The sequence below is a fragment of the Aphelocoma coerulescens genome, chromosome 1A (assembly GCF_041296385.1).
Source record: "Aphelocoma coerulescens isolate FSJ_1873_10779 chromosome 1A, UR_Acoe_1.0, whole genome shotgun sequence".
Lineage (NCBI taxonomy): Eukaryota > Metazoa > Chordata > Aves > Passeriformes > Corvidae > Aphelocoma > Aphelocoma coerulescens.
Genome location: NC_091014.1, coordinates 51,350,714 through 51,368,579, shown reverse-complemented (window position 1 = coordinate 51,368,579; position 17,866 = coordinate 51,350,714). Strand labels below are relative to the sequence as shown.

The following is a 17,866-nucleotide window of genomic DNA, read 5'->3' as shown; positions in this document are numbered from 1 at the left end:
GATGGAATACTAAAAAACCTACTGTCTTTATGGCTGGAACCTTAGAAATTTGGAGATGCTCTTTGGCTCGATAGCATCTTGAAAGCTGGATGTTTGTCTGAAACTCTGCCAGTTCTGCTTGATTTTCCCCACTCTCTCCAGATGGTGCTGGAGGACTTCCTGGGAACAATCTTTTATCAATGCATTTTATTTTATCAATGCGTGCCACAATGGCTGTGTGTGGTTCCAGATGGAGCCATGTGTCACGAATGTAACAGTACGATGGAATGCAGTCATTACAGAGACAGAAACTGCAGTTTTCCCAGTTCAAGAAGTTTTTCAGAATCAGGTCGAAGACATTAACTTCTGCTTTTCCCCAACCCAGTTTGCCCCACACTGGGCTTCTCTGGAGAGCAAAGGAGGTGGGGTGTTACCAGGTCTTTCACTATGGTTTTCTCTTCCTCTCCAGAGCCTTTCAGTGCTGATGTATGGGTGATGATGTTTGTGATGCTGCTTATCATCTCTGCGGTGGCTGTCTTCGTCTTTGAGTACTTCAGCCCTGTGGGCTATAATCGGTGCCTTGCTGATGGCAGAGGTAAGGAGAGCTGTTTCTTGCTATGATCTCCTCTGGTTTCCAACCTCCGTTCCTTTGTTGGGGTGTTCCTTTGCTTTGAACGCGATACGGATCTAGCCCACTCTGAGCTCTGCATTCAGACTAAAGAGGGCAGGGATGGAGGCGGAAAAAAGGCTCTGAAGAGAGCAGATGTGGATAATGGATAATTTGCTTGGCATGAGAGACGGAGCTGTGTTGCCTTTCATGTCTAAAACACATACCAGCTCCAACTTGTTTCTCATTGAGGGAAAATAGGCCCTGGTAGCCAGTGCTGGCAGGGCCTACAATGCTGCACTCTCTGAGACAATCACAGGGCTCAGCACTGTCAATCCATCCTTCAGTGCATTCTCCCTGGAGAACAAGCTGGCCTCCCAGCATAGTGCCATGTCCTCCAGACTCCACATCTGTCACCTGGTCAGGTCCTTCCCCTGCTTGCCTCTCTGACTTTCTAAGACCAACTGAGAGAATGGGAAACTCATTTCCTTGGGAGTGGGTGAAGAATTATTTTTTAAAGGGCAGCAGGAAAGATAGGAACAAGCAAGTGATCCATCTCTGTGGTTCTGATCTTCAGAAGGCAGCCACATGAATTAAAGAAAGGCTGTCTGTCCTTCCTAAGATACAGCCTTTTTTTCCTTATTGACATGAAAACAATTAGCAAGTTGAGTCTTTTGTCATCTGCATATCTTCACCCCCTGGTGAATCAGCCCTTCAAACCTTTCTGAATTTATTGGTTCATACAGAATAGTGGGAGAGAGCCAGTTATTGGAAAATGCACTCATTTGCTCCCAAGTCTAGTGCTTTGAGTGAATTCATGCCGTCAAATTAGAGAGGAGTGAAAATAAAAAATGTTAGTGAGAGTGCAAGCAGAACCACATACATGGGGAAGTGGAGAACTTGTCTTTTAGCATGGAGCTGTGGAGTGCCTTTATGGCACCTGATCATAACCCCATCGATCTGTGGGCAAAGTACTGATAAACCTGTGAGTATCTTAAGAGGTATTAATACAGATGTGGAACTGGAAGCAGTTTTTAGTACAGGTGTGCAGTTGTTAAGTTAGCTGAACTGCAGCTGCAAGTATCAATATTTCTGAGTAATTATGAAGAGTATGGCATGATCAGACAGATATTATCCCTGAGAGATGAAATATGAAGATACAGAAGTCTGCTGCAGAGACTGCAATGCTGATTTTGGTAATGAAAACCTTGGCTAATGTTACTTTGGCTGCATTTGAACTATGACAGTATGCCCCTGACAGCATGCCTCGCACACCCGCATTTTCTCTTTACGGACATCAAAACTTTTGGATTGGAATCTCCCATTACAATCTTGGTTTGTGTCTAACCAAGTAACCATGAAAGCACATGAGGTGATCAGTGGAGAGAGGAAGGCTTTTGGAAGGGAGCTTCTCAAGATTTCTTTCCACCTTACATTTCCCACTGATGCTTTTCAGGACTTTCACCTGTATATCTTAGGGCAGATTAAGTAGAGAGGGATGTAAAAATGCTCCGGCATATAAAAAGACAAGGACTGCCAAACCATGTTTCTCTTAGGAACTTTGTCTCCCTGGAACTTAAAGGCACCATTTTTGCCAGGTGATGATTCTGCTCTGAACTTGGTGTGCAGTTCCCTGGGTGAAAAATGAGCCCCTTGCATTGTTCAGTTGTTGTTCAGTTGTATTTAGGGTAACACGGTTGGTGCTTTCAGATGATCTATGCTATTTGCTGCTCAGAGGTTTGGAGAGGTGTGTCAAAGCTTTCCTCCCTTTTGCTGTTCTGCTGGAGTCAACCACAGGCAGCAGCACTAGGATCCAATCAGCCTGCCTGAGGAGATAAAGCATGGGATGCTGATCAGGTTGGCACCGTTGGAGAAATGACAGATGCTTGAACTGTACTGTTCATCCTAAGAGGATCTGCTTGGTGTCCGAAGAGTGATTGCATCTGTATTCTCCCTCTCAGCTCTTCTTGTGCTCAAGTTGAGGGAATTCTGGGTTAGGTTCCCACTAATGGAACCAGCATGTGCTGGGGGTACAAGATTTCTGGGAGACAGGTGCCATTTCACAAGTTTTCAGATCTAGTGCTTCATTAGCACACGTGGCTTCTGGGGTATGAGTGACCTTCCACAGTGAAAAGTGAGTAAGGGGAAAATAGGAGCTATTAAAGCACAGGATCTGCTCCTGGACTATCTAGGGCAGACCTGCAGATTTTCTTAAGGTTGACCAGGTATATGTCACTGTCATGTACCTTAGACACAAAATATGGGGAGAGAGAGCTATGCTCTTCTCTGGTTCATGGATCTTCGACAGACTGAGTAATGAAACACTCTTGCAGAAGTATTGTAGAGCCCTGTTATTTCAGATGGTGCTCCTCCTTGTACCTTTACAAGTACAGTGAGAGCCATGTTTTACACAAGTGTATGCTGGGAGTTTGAGGGCATCACTCTTGAACAGCTGGAAATGAGGATAGAATGTTTCTGAGCAAATTCTATTTCTGAGGACAACACTTCAACCAAAATTAAGTGTTTAGGCTTCTAGATACTTCAAATCAGATAAAAAAAAATGCCCTCATAAAAGGTTTCAGTGGAAATCCCTGAGACAGAAAAAACCAAGAAACCTGAGAATATTTTTAAAAAATAATTTTTCAGGTTGCACTTTGCTGAGATATGGTAGCATGAACTTAGGGGAGTGCAGCTGCAGATATTCACCTCACAGTGGGAATAAATTCTGCTCTTAACTCTGAACTTAAGATGTGTATGTGACTGGAAACACAGACCACTTACTCTCAGATGCTCACTGTGCGATCATGTTTCTCAATCACTCTAGAACCAGGAGGTCCCTCTTTCACCATTGGCAAAGCTATCTGGTTGCTGTGGGGGCTGGTGTTCAACAACTCTGTGCCAGTACAGAATCCCAAGGGTACCACTAGCAAGATCATGGTGTCGGTGTGGGCCTTCTTCGCTGTCATCTTTCTGGCCAGCTACACTGCCAACCTGGCTGCCTTCATGATCCAAGAGGAATACGTGGACCAGGTGTCTGGCTTGAGTGACAAAAAGGTAATGTATCCACCCAAACCTTTAAAGCAGCCTTTTCCACAGAAGAGGCTGCTCTACCCTCTCTTCTTTCCTTTCACAGGGAAAGTGTGCAGGTGTTTTCAGAGTCACATCATAGCTTTAGACTCCAGTTTAAATAGCACAACTGTTCTTCATTGGTATTCAGTTGCACTTTTACATGTGTTAAGCATTTTAGGAATGAATTATAAACAGAACTGAACTGTGCTTGCTTGCATGATCCCAAACCACACCTTGACTGTCAGCAAGAAACAAATTAATGGAGCTTTGGAGACAATGTGTATAATGGCTGTAACCTGCTTTTTCAGGATGAAATAATTTGTCTTGGGTAGGAATGCTGGCCATTAGGCTAGCAAATATGATCTGTTAATTTAGTCTGAGAACAAGTTCTGTCCATGGGGGTAAATCATTGTGGCTTTGATGTTTTACTATTGCTTGCATTTGAAGTTATGCTGTCGTTTTTCAAGGTGTTTGGAGGCTTCACATTGTTTTTTGTTCAGACTCTGAACACTTGAGGATTTTGAGAAGATTGCTGACACATGCAGGGTAGTGCTGTCTGGCTGGTGAGGGTATAATGCTTTGCACACTGCTTTATTTTTGTTTTGTGGTGAGGCTACTCACAAGGAATTGAGTATTGTGAGGCTCAACTGCCCATGCTGAGCTTGTTACTCAGTCACTGTGGCTGCTAAGGGGTCATACCATTGCAGGGCAGCCAAGTAGCAATGGGTTGCATGCACTGCTATTGGGATAGCAGCAAGAGGAGGACTGCAAGTGTCAGTTGCGGCTGCTGGGTTGGTTATAGTTACTGATTCTCGTGTCCCTCATGATAGCCTGGAAATATTTGTGGCCTGGCCTCCTGTGTATACAGCGTCCTGTTCAGTGGCCTGGGAATTCTGCGATAGATTAACCATAAGAGTTTTTCTTACTCATTTTGGTTTTGGTTTGGTTTTTTTTTTCCTGGATGAAGCATGGCACAGAGTAATACAATCCATGCAGAAGTGCTCCTGTTATTTGCGTTAATTTTGATCTCAGTTTATTTCACACTGTCTCCTCATTTGCAGTGTGCTGTGCTGAGGATGGGGTGGAGGGGAGTAGCTTTTCTGTCAGGTCGAGGTTGTTGCAGAGACCCCTTAGAAGCTGTGGGCTCCTTCAGATTGAAAGATACTGTTCAAAACCAGCCAGCCCTATCAGAGGTAATATTAGTGTGTCATCATTAGGTTTTCAACTGTCTGAGCTAAATGGGATAGTTCGTTCCTGTGATCTATTGTTTCAGGCTGTGCCTAGGATCATGGAGAGATCCATGCTTTCATTCTCACGTTTTTCAAGACAGTCTTCATAGCTGCAGAGATATGTGCATGAAATATCATTTGAAAGCAGTGACTCCTGGAGCTTCACAGAGCCTTTGGATACAAATTTCTGGGCCTATTTTAGTTGATTTCACTGTAGGGCCACCTGTGTGTATTGGATTGAGGCCATTTTCTTCTACTTTTCTCTGCCAACATACCTGTATTTACTTTTGCTATGCTAAAGCATATGTGCTTTTTTTCCTGGGGGAAGAGAAAGGCCACAGTACATAGAGAATTGTGGTATGCCTCAAACATAGCTGCTAGTGCAAGTACAATATTTGGGTAAGATGACAATCTACCAGAGCATCTGGAATCAAATGAAAATTGGCTAGAGAAACTGAAGGCCAACAGCTGCCTTTGGACCATAAAGGCAGGTGGGACTAACTCTATCCAAAAGATGTGAGTGAATGAGTTTGATCTACTGGGCTTATGGATTTTACTCTCTGAATATGCAAAAGGCCCTGTAGGCTTTGGGAACAGTCATCCAGACATTTGTCACGCTGCTTCAAGATCCCCTGGTTTGGGAGGAATTCACTCCTCTGAATCTCATCTTTTCCCTTTTCCAAAACCTGCATGCTGCTTGTAACTCACTCATCCTCTCAATGCACCGATTGGCCAGGATGAAGGGCACAGGCACATGTGCTCTACCGCCCTTCTCTTGCCTGCTTAAAGCCAGTTCAGACTTTCAAAAGAGGCAGTCACTGTTCAAAACCAGGTGGGAAAGACCGTTTTCCAGGAGGAAAGATTGTTGCTTCCAATCTTTTTTATCTCCAATGTATGATCTGGTGTCCAGAGCAAAAGTGAGGCAGGTTAGTCTCCGGGCCTTCTCCATCAGCTGGTAAGGGCATCTGTGTCCAGCACAAGGGCTTAGCAGAGGTTGTAATCCAAGCCGACAGGCAAAGTGACAGTTGTTTAAAAGGATATTGTTCCTACTTGCCTAGACCCAGATCTGCTTGCAAATGTCTCTGTAGTACGACAGTACCTGGGGAAGGTGTCCCACTGACACTGTAGAGCAGCCAAAATGCCAGATGCACTCACAAAATCCATTACTATGCCTGGCTGGGGTGCACTTGTCAAGGTCAGGCTGGCTACATTCTGCAACAGCTACTCTGAGGGTCTCCTTGGACCCTCTTCCTTGGGTCTTGCCTGGGAAGAACCACTCCAAGAGGTGCCTACAGCTGCTGACATGCTGCTTCCCCAGCAAAACAGACTGAAACGTTCCAGATGCCTCAGGACTTGGATGGTGTCTTGGCTGTGCCCCAGCATTTACTTCCTAATGGCATGCAAGACAATGACTAACGTCATGTCCCCACTGTGCTTGTGTGGATGCCTGAGCAGGTCTGTCTGAGCTGGGCTGGAGTGGATGCCTCTGTGCCAGGGTACTAGGTTGAGCTGAGGGTGTCTGGAGGCCCCCTGTATGCACTTAGTGACCTCTGCCACTCTCTCTCTGTCCCAGGTGATGCTCACCTTGCAGAATGCCACCCTTTGGGCACAGCTGGCTCAAAACAGGTGCCAGAGCTGATGCAGGAACCCACCTCATTATGGCTGTTAGTTCTCCCATGTTAACCTTTGGAGCTGCTAAATCGTACATCAAGCTTTAGCTCTTAACTCTGGGGCAGCTGTGGGCAGTTTGAAGGAGGAGAAACCTGCTGCTGCCTGAGAGCAGCACTGGCCCTGTGCGTTCTGCAGGAAAAGTCCTGCTCTTGACAGCATCTCCTTTCCATCTCTCTGTGCTTGTGGCATGGTGAACCACTTTCCTCCTGCGCAGGTGCCGAAGCAGCACCTTCTGCCTCCACCTGTCCACTTTGTGCAGCAGAGGGGCTGGAGGTGGTCCTGGCAGGGGCAGTGCCATGCTGGCCGTGTCAGCTCCCAGCAAGCCCATCTGGAGCATCTTTGCGTGTGCTGCTGGGCTGCATCCATCCAGGATCCATGTGGGGGGCTACTGCTGCCCTTACCCCTGCAGAAGCCCCAGTGGTAAGAGGGCCTGTCGCAGAATACTGCAGTCAGCTCCCGGGTCTGGATTTCATCTGAGTGTAATCAGAAGATATAACCCAATTTCCATTAGTGGGAGAGCTTCAGACGCATTAGGGAAACAAGCGCCCGCGGTATTTCAGTCTAACGAAGGCAATAAATACAGGAAAGATTATACAAAATGAACTAATGTGTGAAGTAATCTAATAGCTATACGTAATTTGCATTCATATACAGTAGTAATAGAATAAAAGCAAATGTGGACAGCCAGCAGAGCATTTAAATAAAATGATTTAGAAGGCAGTAGGTTAATAATAATAAAAAAATAGTGTCCTTTCCTATAAATTAGTTGGAAATGCCAAAGAAGCTAATAAAGTATCGAAATGGTAATTTTGTAATTGACATGAAAAGAAGAGAAATGGATTTTTGCATGCTTGCAAATTAATATAGATCGCTGAAATTTCACACGTATTTGACTTATTTGCTTTTTAAGATGTTAATGAAATGTTGAGACAAATACAGCATAGGTCAGTTATTTTTTCAATAGATATAAGTTTGTTCCTTTCTTTAAAAGGTAAGTTTGGAAGTTAAAACTGGGCAGTATTTTTACTGAAAAAAATCTGTGGAGAATATAAGAAGGCAGAAGAAATTCCTGATATTTTCCAAAATAGCTCATTTTAGTATACTTGATACAAAATACTTTGATATTTCTGAGGTGTATTTTGACATGTCGTTTTCTAAAGGCACTACTCATAAAATTGACCTACATTTAAGGGGAAAAAACAAGAGGAAAAAAGATTTTTTTTTTGTAACAAAGGAAAGGGACAGATGAAGATAATTGGAAGACAAAACAACATAGGTAGATCTGAGGTGAATGGAACATTTCAAGTTGATACAAAGCAAAAGCCTCACTGAAAAACCTACAAAAATAAAAGGATTTGCGCTTTTCCAGCAGTAATAAATGCTTGGCTGTGAAACTGAAAAATGAAATATTTCCCACATTGTACTTTGCAGCACATTAAATTGAAATTATACAAGGATCCCAGATATGCAGAACACTTAAGCATGTGCTTAACTTTGTGCTCATGAGTGGTGACATTAAAGTCAATGGGCTATTATACACATGATTGAAGTTAAATGCTTCCCTGAGCTTGCAGCTTTTGTACAGCAGTTGCCTGTTCTGGAGAAGTCCAGGGGAAAATGCAGAGCAGATATCTTCAGCTAGACATTTTTGAAGAGGACTAAATGTGGGGGTCAGTCTTGTGCCTTGTGAGCTCTGTAAGGGGAAGATTGCCTAACTGGATGGCTTGGAGGCGGTAAAAATCTTCCACGGGATTAAACATTTAGTGTTAACTGACATTTGTGGTACTTCCACACATTTTGGAGGATACAAAGGAAGTTTTATGTGGTGGTGTCCACAGGCAGAAGGTACACAATCTTTCAACAGCAGTATGATTTTTATTGTCAGGACAACTCTGTGGAGATATGAGTTAGGAAGACAAAAGAAGGACCATGCCACTTTCAATTCTGTCCTCTTGTGATAAATGATAAATTGTAACCTTTTCCAAAATGTGTAAATCTGGTGCACCTTATTTGACAAAAAGACTCCCCAAAATAAAGAAGTTCTTGAGTCTCCAAACCTTATGACATGGGGTAGAGTTGAATTTCTTTCCACAGTGCTTTCCTAGGCGTACATCTCCCTGTAAATGAGTTGAACAGTGCCTTTTGCTTAAATATGACCTCTATCAATAATAGTGGTATTGACTAGTGCTTAATATAAGAAACACTGGCTCATAGTGAAGTGTAGAAAACTCAGAGCTTTGATAGTCTGAAATTTTATGTCTCAAAATCTGATTATTTCTCTGCATCTCCTTGTAAATCATCAGGTGCTATAGTATGAAGTATTTACAAGTGCTATATACTGTAGCTATATATTATGTGTAAACACACATAACACATGTGTACTCTGTGTAATTACATATTATGCTAAATTTTCATATTAGTAAATAGCTATTAAATAGTTACAGCATATGATAAGCTAGTAATAGATCTTTCTAACTTGTGACTTACATTTATTGTGTACATAAGTGTGATCTCAGATAAATTTTTGCAGTTGCAGATGGGTGTGTTTATCATAGGTTTAGACATTCTCCAGTCTTTGTATTGGGATGATTTTTTTGCTTTTTGAGATCTTTGAAACAAACCTCTGTGCCTGTGTGCTAAAATGTGATTTGGTAGTTTTTAAGACTATAAATGTTTAAAGTCAGTGGGCTTTCAGACATGTTTCTCACCCCCACCCCCCCGCTTCAGTCCTACTTTCTTTGTCATTCTCCCTCTTTTCTTATGATCAGCACTCTACAGTAAGAGTGGCAAGGAAGCTGCAGTGTGCTTTAGCCTTCACTTGGTCTCCCGGGATTCACTTTTTTTGTTCATCTGAAGGGACTTCCCTGGGATCAACACACAGGCTGAGGGATGAAAGAATCAAGAGCAACTCTGCCAAGAAGGACTTGGGAGTGCAGGTGGACAAGAGGCTGGACATGACCCAGCAATGTAAATTCACAGCCCAGAAAGCCAATTGTATCCTGGGCTGCATCCAAAGCAGCTGGACAGTAGGGTGAGGGAGGGGATTCTGCCCTTCTGCTCTGCTGAGACCCCGCCTGCAGTGCTGCACCCAGCTCTGAGGTGTTGTCTTCTGAACAAAAAGGAGATGGACCTGCTAGAGTGAGTCCAGAGGAGGCCACCAACATGCTTAAAAGGATGGAGCACCTCTCCTTACAAGGAAAGGCTGAGAGGATTGGGATTGTTCAGCCTGGAAAAGGGAAGTCTTTAGGGTGACCTAATTGTGGCCTTCCAGCACCTGAAGGGAAACCTACAAAAGAGGTGGAGAGAGACTTTTTAACAAGAGCATGTAATGACAGGACAAGGGGTAAGGGCTTCAAACTGAAAGAGAATAGGTTTAAATTAGGTATTAGGAAAAAAAATTCTTCTGCATGATGGTGGTGAGGCACTGGAACCAGTGCCCAGAGAAGTTGTGGGTGCCTCATCCCTGGAACTGTTCAAGGCAAGGTTGGATGGGGCTCTGAGCAACTGGTCTAGTGAGAGGTGTCCCTGACCACGGTGTGAGGATTGGGATTAGATGATCTTTATGGTTCCTTCCACCCCATTCTATGAATTAATGAGAGTAAAATCCTGTAATGGGACTATTCAGGATTATTGCCGGTTAAAATGCAGTTTAGTTGGGAACTTAAGCAGGTAAGATGCAAGGGGAGGGGATACTTAGAGTCAGACTGAAGGCTTAATTCATCCTTTCTGTAAAGGAAGAAATGCAGACCCCTGGGCTTTGTTGGAGGTGTGGGTGAGAGTCACTGGATGAGGGACTTTGGTGATGAGGCCGTGGCAAAGTCCTGAGCTTGCAGCTTTTGCATTCCCCCTCCACAATGCCCTGGCGTTTCCAGGCCATGTCCACCAGTGACCCTTTCTTTTCATCTTCCTTTTTACCAGCTCTTGGAGCTATCCCCCTTTGGAGGTAGTGGTTAAATTTGGTTGCTTCTGTGCTAATTTCTTGGCAGTCTGGAAAAAGCTGTCTTTGGAGAGTTACGTAAGGGGGAGAAAGAAAGAGGGAAGCAAAGGATTGTCCTGCTTCTCACATCAGTATAAGTCAGTGGAGAGGGAAACAATGAATATTTTTATTTATTATTTATATGGTGCCATAAATGTACTTGGCACTTTGCAGTCAAATAAAAGACGATGGCCCTGCCACCAAAATTTGGCAGCCTGAGAGATGAGAGCTGGCCTTCTTCAACTGAATGATCAGGGCTGAATTACTGGTGGGCAAGGGCTGGGAGTATGAGATCTACAGGATTCAAAAAACCCACAACAGCTGTACCCCCACACTTTCATTGCAGATGCCTAGTGACCATGACATTTAGAGTTATATGTACATCCATACACTTGATAAGTATTTGGCAGGTTGTATCTTTCCAGGCATTTTTACTTCACTGCAGGGAAAGAAGCCCTGCTTCTCCCAGGCATTGGGCTACTCAAGGTCAAACTTCCCCTAAATCTCAGTGGCCCAGTAGACTTGTTTACTGAAGGCGTAGCTCAGTACCCCAGGAGTCATGTGGGAGTGATATGGTTTTCATTTCTCTCCTGTCTTTCACTTGCAGGTGGGAGGCAGCTTTCCTCAGAAGGTTAAAGGAAGGCATTATCTCCCAGCTCTGGGAAGGTGCTAGAATGATCCAGCTGCCCTGTCTGAAGTGCCCTGCTTTCTTGCTTTGCCTCCCTGCCCTACAGACATGCTTAAGAAATTGCACTAATGTGATTGCTAAGCTTTTATAATTACTTGGATGAAAATTCTGGCCCCTGTAAAGTCTTTTGGAGGTTTGCCAGGCTTGCACAGGGTTTCACCCTGCTGCCCAGTGGATAGTACCCACATAAAAGTAGGTTGGCTACTGTTACTACCCAGAAGACAGAAGGATGTGACCTTCCTTTGTTAGTGAAAATGGGTGAAAAATGGAATTGCTCCCCCACCAAACTACATCCTCTGAATTTCTCAGAGTGTATTATAATTTGTTAACCAGCTGTCTCATGTGCAAACAAAGCAGATTTCAAATTCCTCTGTAGTTAGCTGCCACCTCTCATCTCAAGGTCTTTTTAATCAGTTAATTTTCTCCCTCTGAATGAACATCTACACTTCTAATGATATTAACATGAGTGTAGTAACTGGCATCTTTCTACCTCGCTAATTTCTGTTTTGTGTTTGCCTGGGATCATTCAGTAGGTACCCTTTTTCCCACTGCATTTAGCTTTCAAGGAAGCTGACTTTCAAGAATGAAATACATGGCACAATTTGATGCTGGATAAACAGATGATCTCCATCCTCTACATGCATGCAACCAAAAGTTAAGTGTACGGTAGCTATGATTTTGTAGCCCCCTTCATTGCAACAGATATGACTGGGGTGTTCTGATATCACACATACTAACACTTGAGCTGTGCAAGGAGTTTTTGGCTCTGACTGGTGAAGCTCAGTGATTCCACTACAGATGTCTTCTGGTCAAGCTTGAGGGACACCTAACAGTGACTTGAAGCCTATATACTGCCATATACTATGTGTCCTGAAGAATATTTAATATTTTTCTCCACCTGTTGGGTGGAGAAACTGCACAGAGCCTGTATAATGCCCACGCACTTGGCCGACCCAGAAGAAGCCTGGTGTTCTGGTGGTGGGTGGGCTCTGTAGGTGATGGTCTGATCCTGAAGTGGCCCCTCAGGTCTGGTGTATCTGTAATGCTTGGGTCAGCACAGGTAGGTGTGTTTGTGGAAGACGTGGGATCCCCGACATGCCATCTGTTTGGGGTGACGCTGCACTGCCCAAGGTTTTCAGTCTCCTGCTCTGTGCAGAAGCAGCACAGAGCAGGCCTGTACATAGCAACGCAGCTCGTAAAGAGCCTGCACAGTCCTACTGTGTGCATTGCTCTGGCAATAACCACATGTCATGGAGGCTTCTTCCACCAATTGGATCTCGGCTTTCATCTCAGCTATTTTGCAAGGACAACTATTTTTAAAGTTGCTATATTTGAACTCCTTTCTTTTGCTTTCACCTGCCTCCCCCCCACCTCTGCATTGTCACTAGGTTGCTCTGTTCCCTTCCCTGACCTGCACATGTCCATATTTCACCAATAGACATTCATAGATATATTTCTTTCTTGTTTGTGGGTCTGACCCACACTACATCTTCCTTTAAAAGGGACTTTAATCGAATTCTTTGCCAACTTTGCTGCAGTCAGTTGCACTAACTGATAACTCCTTTCTCGGACTTAATCTAGAGCAATTCATGGGTGAAAGCGCTATGCAAAGCAAGACAGAGAATTTGAAACATCACTGGGTACTGAATAATAAGATAAACCACAAAGTCAAAGTCTGAGGGAGCACAAGTTAATTTTATGCCCTCCCTAAACTGATATAATGGATTTGGTGCTGTTTGGTCCCTTTTTTTAAAACTTCTTTTTTTTTTGTTTGTTTATAAATCAAGACATGTATTGTTTGAGTCGTGAAGACAAGAAACTGGGGTTTCACCACTGCAGTCTTAGTGTTGATTTCTGCAACTGGTCCACAATCAGGAAGAGTTGGATGTGGCAACTGGATTCAGAGCTGTGACCAGTCCCAGACACTGCTGAGGAGGCAGAGAATGTTATTGTGAGGGAATGCAGGAGGGAACTAAAAAGAGCTAGAGCAAAAGGATGATCTGAAAACTTATAGTCACTTAGAAATGGCTGTGAGTTCCACCTTGAAAATAAAAAATGTCTGTAATGTCAAAACTACATGACTGTGCAGAGGGGAGAGGAATGCTTTAGGAATGAATCTCAAGAAATATCTGTATGAGAGAGTCATTAATAATAGAGAATGAGCAGCACAGTCACTTTAGTCTGCTCTCCTCACAGACTTGTACCAGTGCTATGATTTAGGTTTGCAGTATGATTTTCTGCCTGTGCTGCTGGGCTGGCACAGCTGGTGCACTCCTAGCTGGGATGCAATTTTGTCAGTGTTAAAGTGCCTACAGCACCATGCCACCAACAGTTGCAAGTTCCATGCTCAAAAACTGTAGAGCACTTCCTCTACCAGGGTAGGTGACTGGGGGCATGGGTTTGTGGATGTGCCTATGTGCACCATGAAGCTGCATAAAGGAATACAGTAAAAGTCCTGAAGATGGTGCTGGCAGTGATGATTGACATTCCAGAAACAAACTGGTCACTACCTGAATGCAGATCAGGACAGAGGTACAGCTTTGAAGAACTTGCAAGCTGAAAATGAAGGATAGACAGAACACAATATAATATAGAGAGACCCTGAGAAGAGTGATAATGAGCATGAACTCTCACTAGCATTGTTTTTGTTGAGTTACTGCAAGCTTTTTTAGTATAATATTCTCTCAGCATCTTTGCGTCTTGATTGGATTGTTCTTGATATGGTGGAGAGCATGTTCACCAACCAAAGGTAAGTCAAGGAAAGACCTACAGGATACAGCCAAAGGACAGCAGCAAGAACGGCTGCAGGTCCATATAATACAGCTTGCAAAGGAAGACTAAAGAAACTGGGCTTCTTCAGCTGCAGCCAAAGAACATGGAGAAGAAGCAGCACAACGGTCTTCAAAAACATAAAATGCACCTTCAGAGAAGAAGAAACTATTTGGATTTCCCTGTCCATGGACGAGATAACAGAAAATACTGCAGTTGTATTGCAGCTGGAAGGCTTTAGTTCAGATACTTGGAAGAACTTTCCAGTAGTAAAGCTGTGGTGGGGATTGTCGAGGGAATGGAGGAGTCTCCAGCACCAGCCGTCTTCCACAGTGGACTGGATTAAGAGCTGTCAAGAATGCTGATGTCCAGGAGAGACTCACCAGAGAGACAGAGGTGGAAGAGACATCTTCTCAGGGTCAAATTCAGGTTTGTGATTCTGTGGCATTATTCATGGTGCAGCTTGAGGACAAAAATTGTATATTTTGGCAATATGAAAAGAGCAAGCTTCTTCTCTTTGCGAGTCATCCATTAGCTGTGAAGGAATTCATTTCCTGTCTGAAACAGAGGACATAGAAGGCAACTAGGGCAAGACATGCTGCTGTGGACATGTGTAGCCTATCAGGACTTAAGTATAGGCATAGAGCTACCTCACACTTAGACCTGAAAACCACTGGCCCACTCTTCAATTTTTAAGGTTCTGAAGGAAGCTCTTGTGCAAACAGCCTGGCTAGATTTTCAGGCAATGAAGAAAGGTGCAAGCTGACTGCAGTTATATGCAGCTGAACCAGAACAAGAGGACACTATCAAGGATATTTGGGCAATGTGGACAGATTATGCATTAAGAGGGTGGTGGGCACTTTGGGCTTGCTGCTACCCATAGCAGTTGGCTCCCTGTACTTTTGGTGGGAGAAGCTGTCCTGAGGGCCAAATGGACCAGTGGCTAGATTCACTTGTGCCAATGTAGATGTCTAGAGCCATTTTAGGTGTTCTGGAGTGTCCAAACTACCCTCAGGTGGCTGGCAAATTTGACACAGCGGATATGAGAGACCTGTTCCCAAGGTGAAATTCCCTTGGCACCTCAGCTTGGCACTTACGTCTGGGCAAATGGAGTGAACTCAAACTATCTAGCATGGGCTTAAGCTCTTTTGGACTTGCAGCTAGCTGAGGAGCTGAATCTGTGGCTCTTAGTTTGATGGGTCAGAGCTGTGGAGCTTTCTGTGGTAGAAAACTTTAACTGGGCATCTGGGCCTTACGAAGTGTAAGGAGCCCTCCCAGAGAAGCTGTAAAGCACTACACACATGCACCCACACACCCACCCTTGCACCAAGTTCTGCCAGCTCATTACGTTATTCAGCAGTGGATTGATTTGGGCTTTTTTTAAGCAGTGTAAAAGTAGATTGGCTGATAAAAAAGAGCCTTTTTGTTGCGAGAGCTTGCTGAGTTTGGGAAACTGCTTTCAATGCTATTGGCAAACACTTTACAGTGTAAACAGGGCCTACATCAGGCAGATAAATAAGTGCAGATGTGCTTTTCTGTAGGATCCATTTGGTGATAGACAATATATTGAAAAAAAAATTCTCATCAAATTAATTGTGGCCAATTAGACATAACCCCTTCCCCTCATCTCTGAATCCCCTCCAATTGCTGCTGCATGAATGGGAAGAGCTCCTATCACCTGTTTCATTATGCAGATTGATACTCGAACATCTGAGAACAATGCTGCTTTCTGCACGGCACGGCTCCAAATTGCTAATGAAACAGCTCTGCCAGCCGAGTCACTTAAACCCGCTTTCACTGCTGCTGTCGACAGCTCTCATGGTGAGATGTGGAGGGGAGAGGGAAAGGAGCTCTCCCCCCTGAATGTGCTAACAGCTCCCAGCCTGTGTGTTTATCGCTCTCCAGAGAAGGAAGATTTCTGCTCTCTGACTCGGAGAGGTTACTTTTCCAAAGCTGGGGTCTGCTTTGCACTTAGTGCTCCTTGATTTCAGTTTGTGGACTGAGGGGTTGAACAGGCAGGCAGCCACTGGGTTCTGAACATAGACACCTTATATCCCAGAGCTACCCCAGCCCTTCAGGCATCCTTGGTGTCTGCTTTCCACCCCCATCTCTAGCATCCACCTTCACAATTGATGTGAAGCAAGTGGGACTTCTTTCATGGGTGAAAGGATGTGCACATCACCTTGAGTACATAAAAGGGGAACATCTCACAACAGAGGTTCCATGGTGAATGAGTGGGAGGATGCAAGTGGGATACACCTCTGCCTGGGGCTCTTTGGGTGCAGGACTGCACCTGAGCCCTGCTGGTTCCCTCACAGGCAGTCACCCCTTGAGATAGGTAGATCTGGGCAGCAGGACAGGTCTCCTGCTACAGGCAAGTATAACATGGGGCTCCTACAAGTGTGGACCCTGTACAGCTGGGTTTTCTCAGCAATTGGTGTAGTTGCTTATCTTCCCTTCCCCTATTACCACCACATTTTTTTTGCCAGAGCCTCAAAGGACTCCTCTTTGCAGATGCCTGGGGTAGAGTAGTTGTGACTCAGGGCTCTGACAGGAGAAATATTTCCATGAAATAATGGGACCATTCTCTCACTGATCTACATTCTGAGCCTTTCTGTCCATATCTGTGGTTGATTCCACAATGTTGTCAATGTTTATTGCAGCACTGAGATTACCTCTGCACAGGCTTTCTCCATGTAATGGCCCCTGCATTGTTCCTCAGCTTCTCCCTCACGTCTCAGACTCCTTATTGACTGATCTGCCAAAGAGCTCTGCTTCCCTGGGGATGATACTTATGATCCAGGCCCACTCTCCCAGCCCCTGGGAGAAATCAAATAAGTGGCTTTCCTTACTAAACTCTTTGACCATCTGTCAATTAACTGTCTTCCTTATGGATCATCTCCAGTTTCTCCACACATTCCTCTACTGTGTTGCCAGGAGGGGACACACTCCTTTCCCATCTGTCCCATGAACTTTCTGGGAAGGCTTGCATGTCTTCTTGTTCCCTCAGTATGAGCTGTGTAGGACAGAAGCTAGTGTAGTTAGAATGATGCAATAGTTTTTGACGCTGGAGAGCTCACTGGGGATCCCTCCATGCCTGGACTGAGCTGCGCCTGCTTACTGCCAAGACACAAATGTGGGGCTTTTTGAACTGCTATCTCCTGTCAGAAAGCTGCATGCATGTACTGCTATTACTTCTCAAATATGGAGAAGTAGCTGCTTATCTCTGGCTCCATGGACTGTGGAGTCAGCTGGACATTGGTTGCTTTCAGCGTTGTAAACATCAAGCCAGGTTAGCTGGGGATCTGTGTTCCTCTTAGGCACTCAAGCTAAAATTGCCTGGTGTGGGCCCCATATGGATCCTTTCATATCATTTCCTGTCTTGCTGTCCACCAAGCTATGGCTGAAGTGTGTGTGCATGTTGGTGTGTGGAGAATAATTTGCATTTGAAGATCTGTTCTGACTAAGGAATGAGCAGGAGGTAAGGATTGGTAAGTGAATGAGTAGTATGTGAATTTGTAGAAGTCATCAACCTGACTTCTTTCTCTAGAAATGTGCTTTTCCAGCTGCTAGAAATAGGCATTTCCTAAAAGAAATGTTTTCATTTATTTATTAATTGTCCAGGAGATTAAAAATTGAATCTGGAGCCTTTTTCCTGTGGCTGCTATTATGGGCTCTGGAACACAGTGGGGACAAAGGATAGTTCAGAGTTGGGATTGTTTCCCTTACTCCAGCCCTGCCTGACTTTGTAATCCTTCTTACTCTAGTTTGTAGACATTGTGATGGAGGTAGAGATTGTGTCACTGGGAATGGGGGGTGGAGGTATAAAATGGACATGCCAAAACTCAGTCACACCAATGTTGGTCAGGCCTGCCTGA

General features: G+C 44.4%; 1 protein-coding gene across 9 annotated transcripts in view; it reads left to right on the top strand.

Moving 5' to 3' along the window:
* The window catches only part of GRIN2B (glutamate ionotropic receptor NMDA type subunit 2B), a 274,094-nt gene that overhangs the window by 243,254 nt on the left and 12,974 nt on the right, over positions 1–17,866 (top strand). For all 9 annotated transcript variants that reach the window (XM_069001965.1, XM_069001950.1, XM_069001943.1 and 6 more), the window contains 2 exons: positions 449–574; positions 3,411–3,640. In XM_069001965.1, coding sequence (XP_068858066.1) covers positions 449–574; positions 3,411–3,640 — 356 coding nt within the window. The remainder of the gene's footprint in view (positions 1–448; positions 575–3,410; positions 3,641–17,866) is intronic.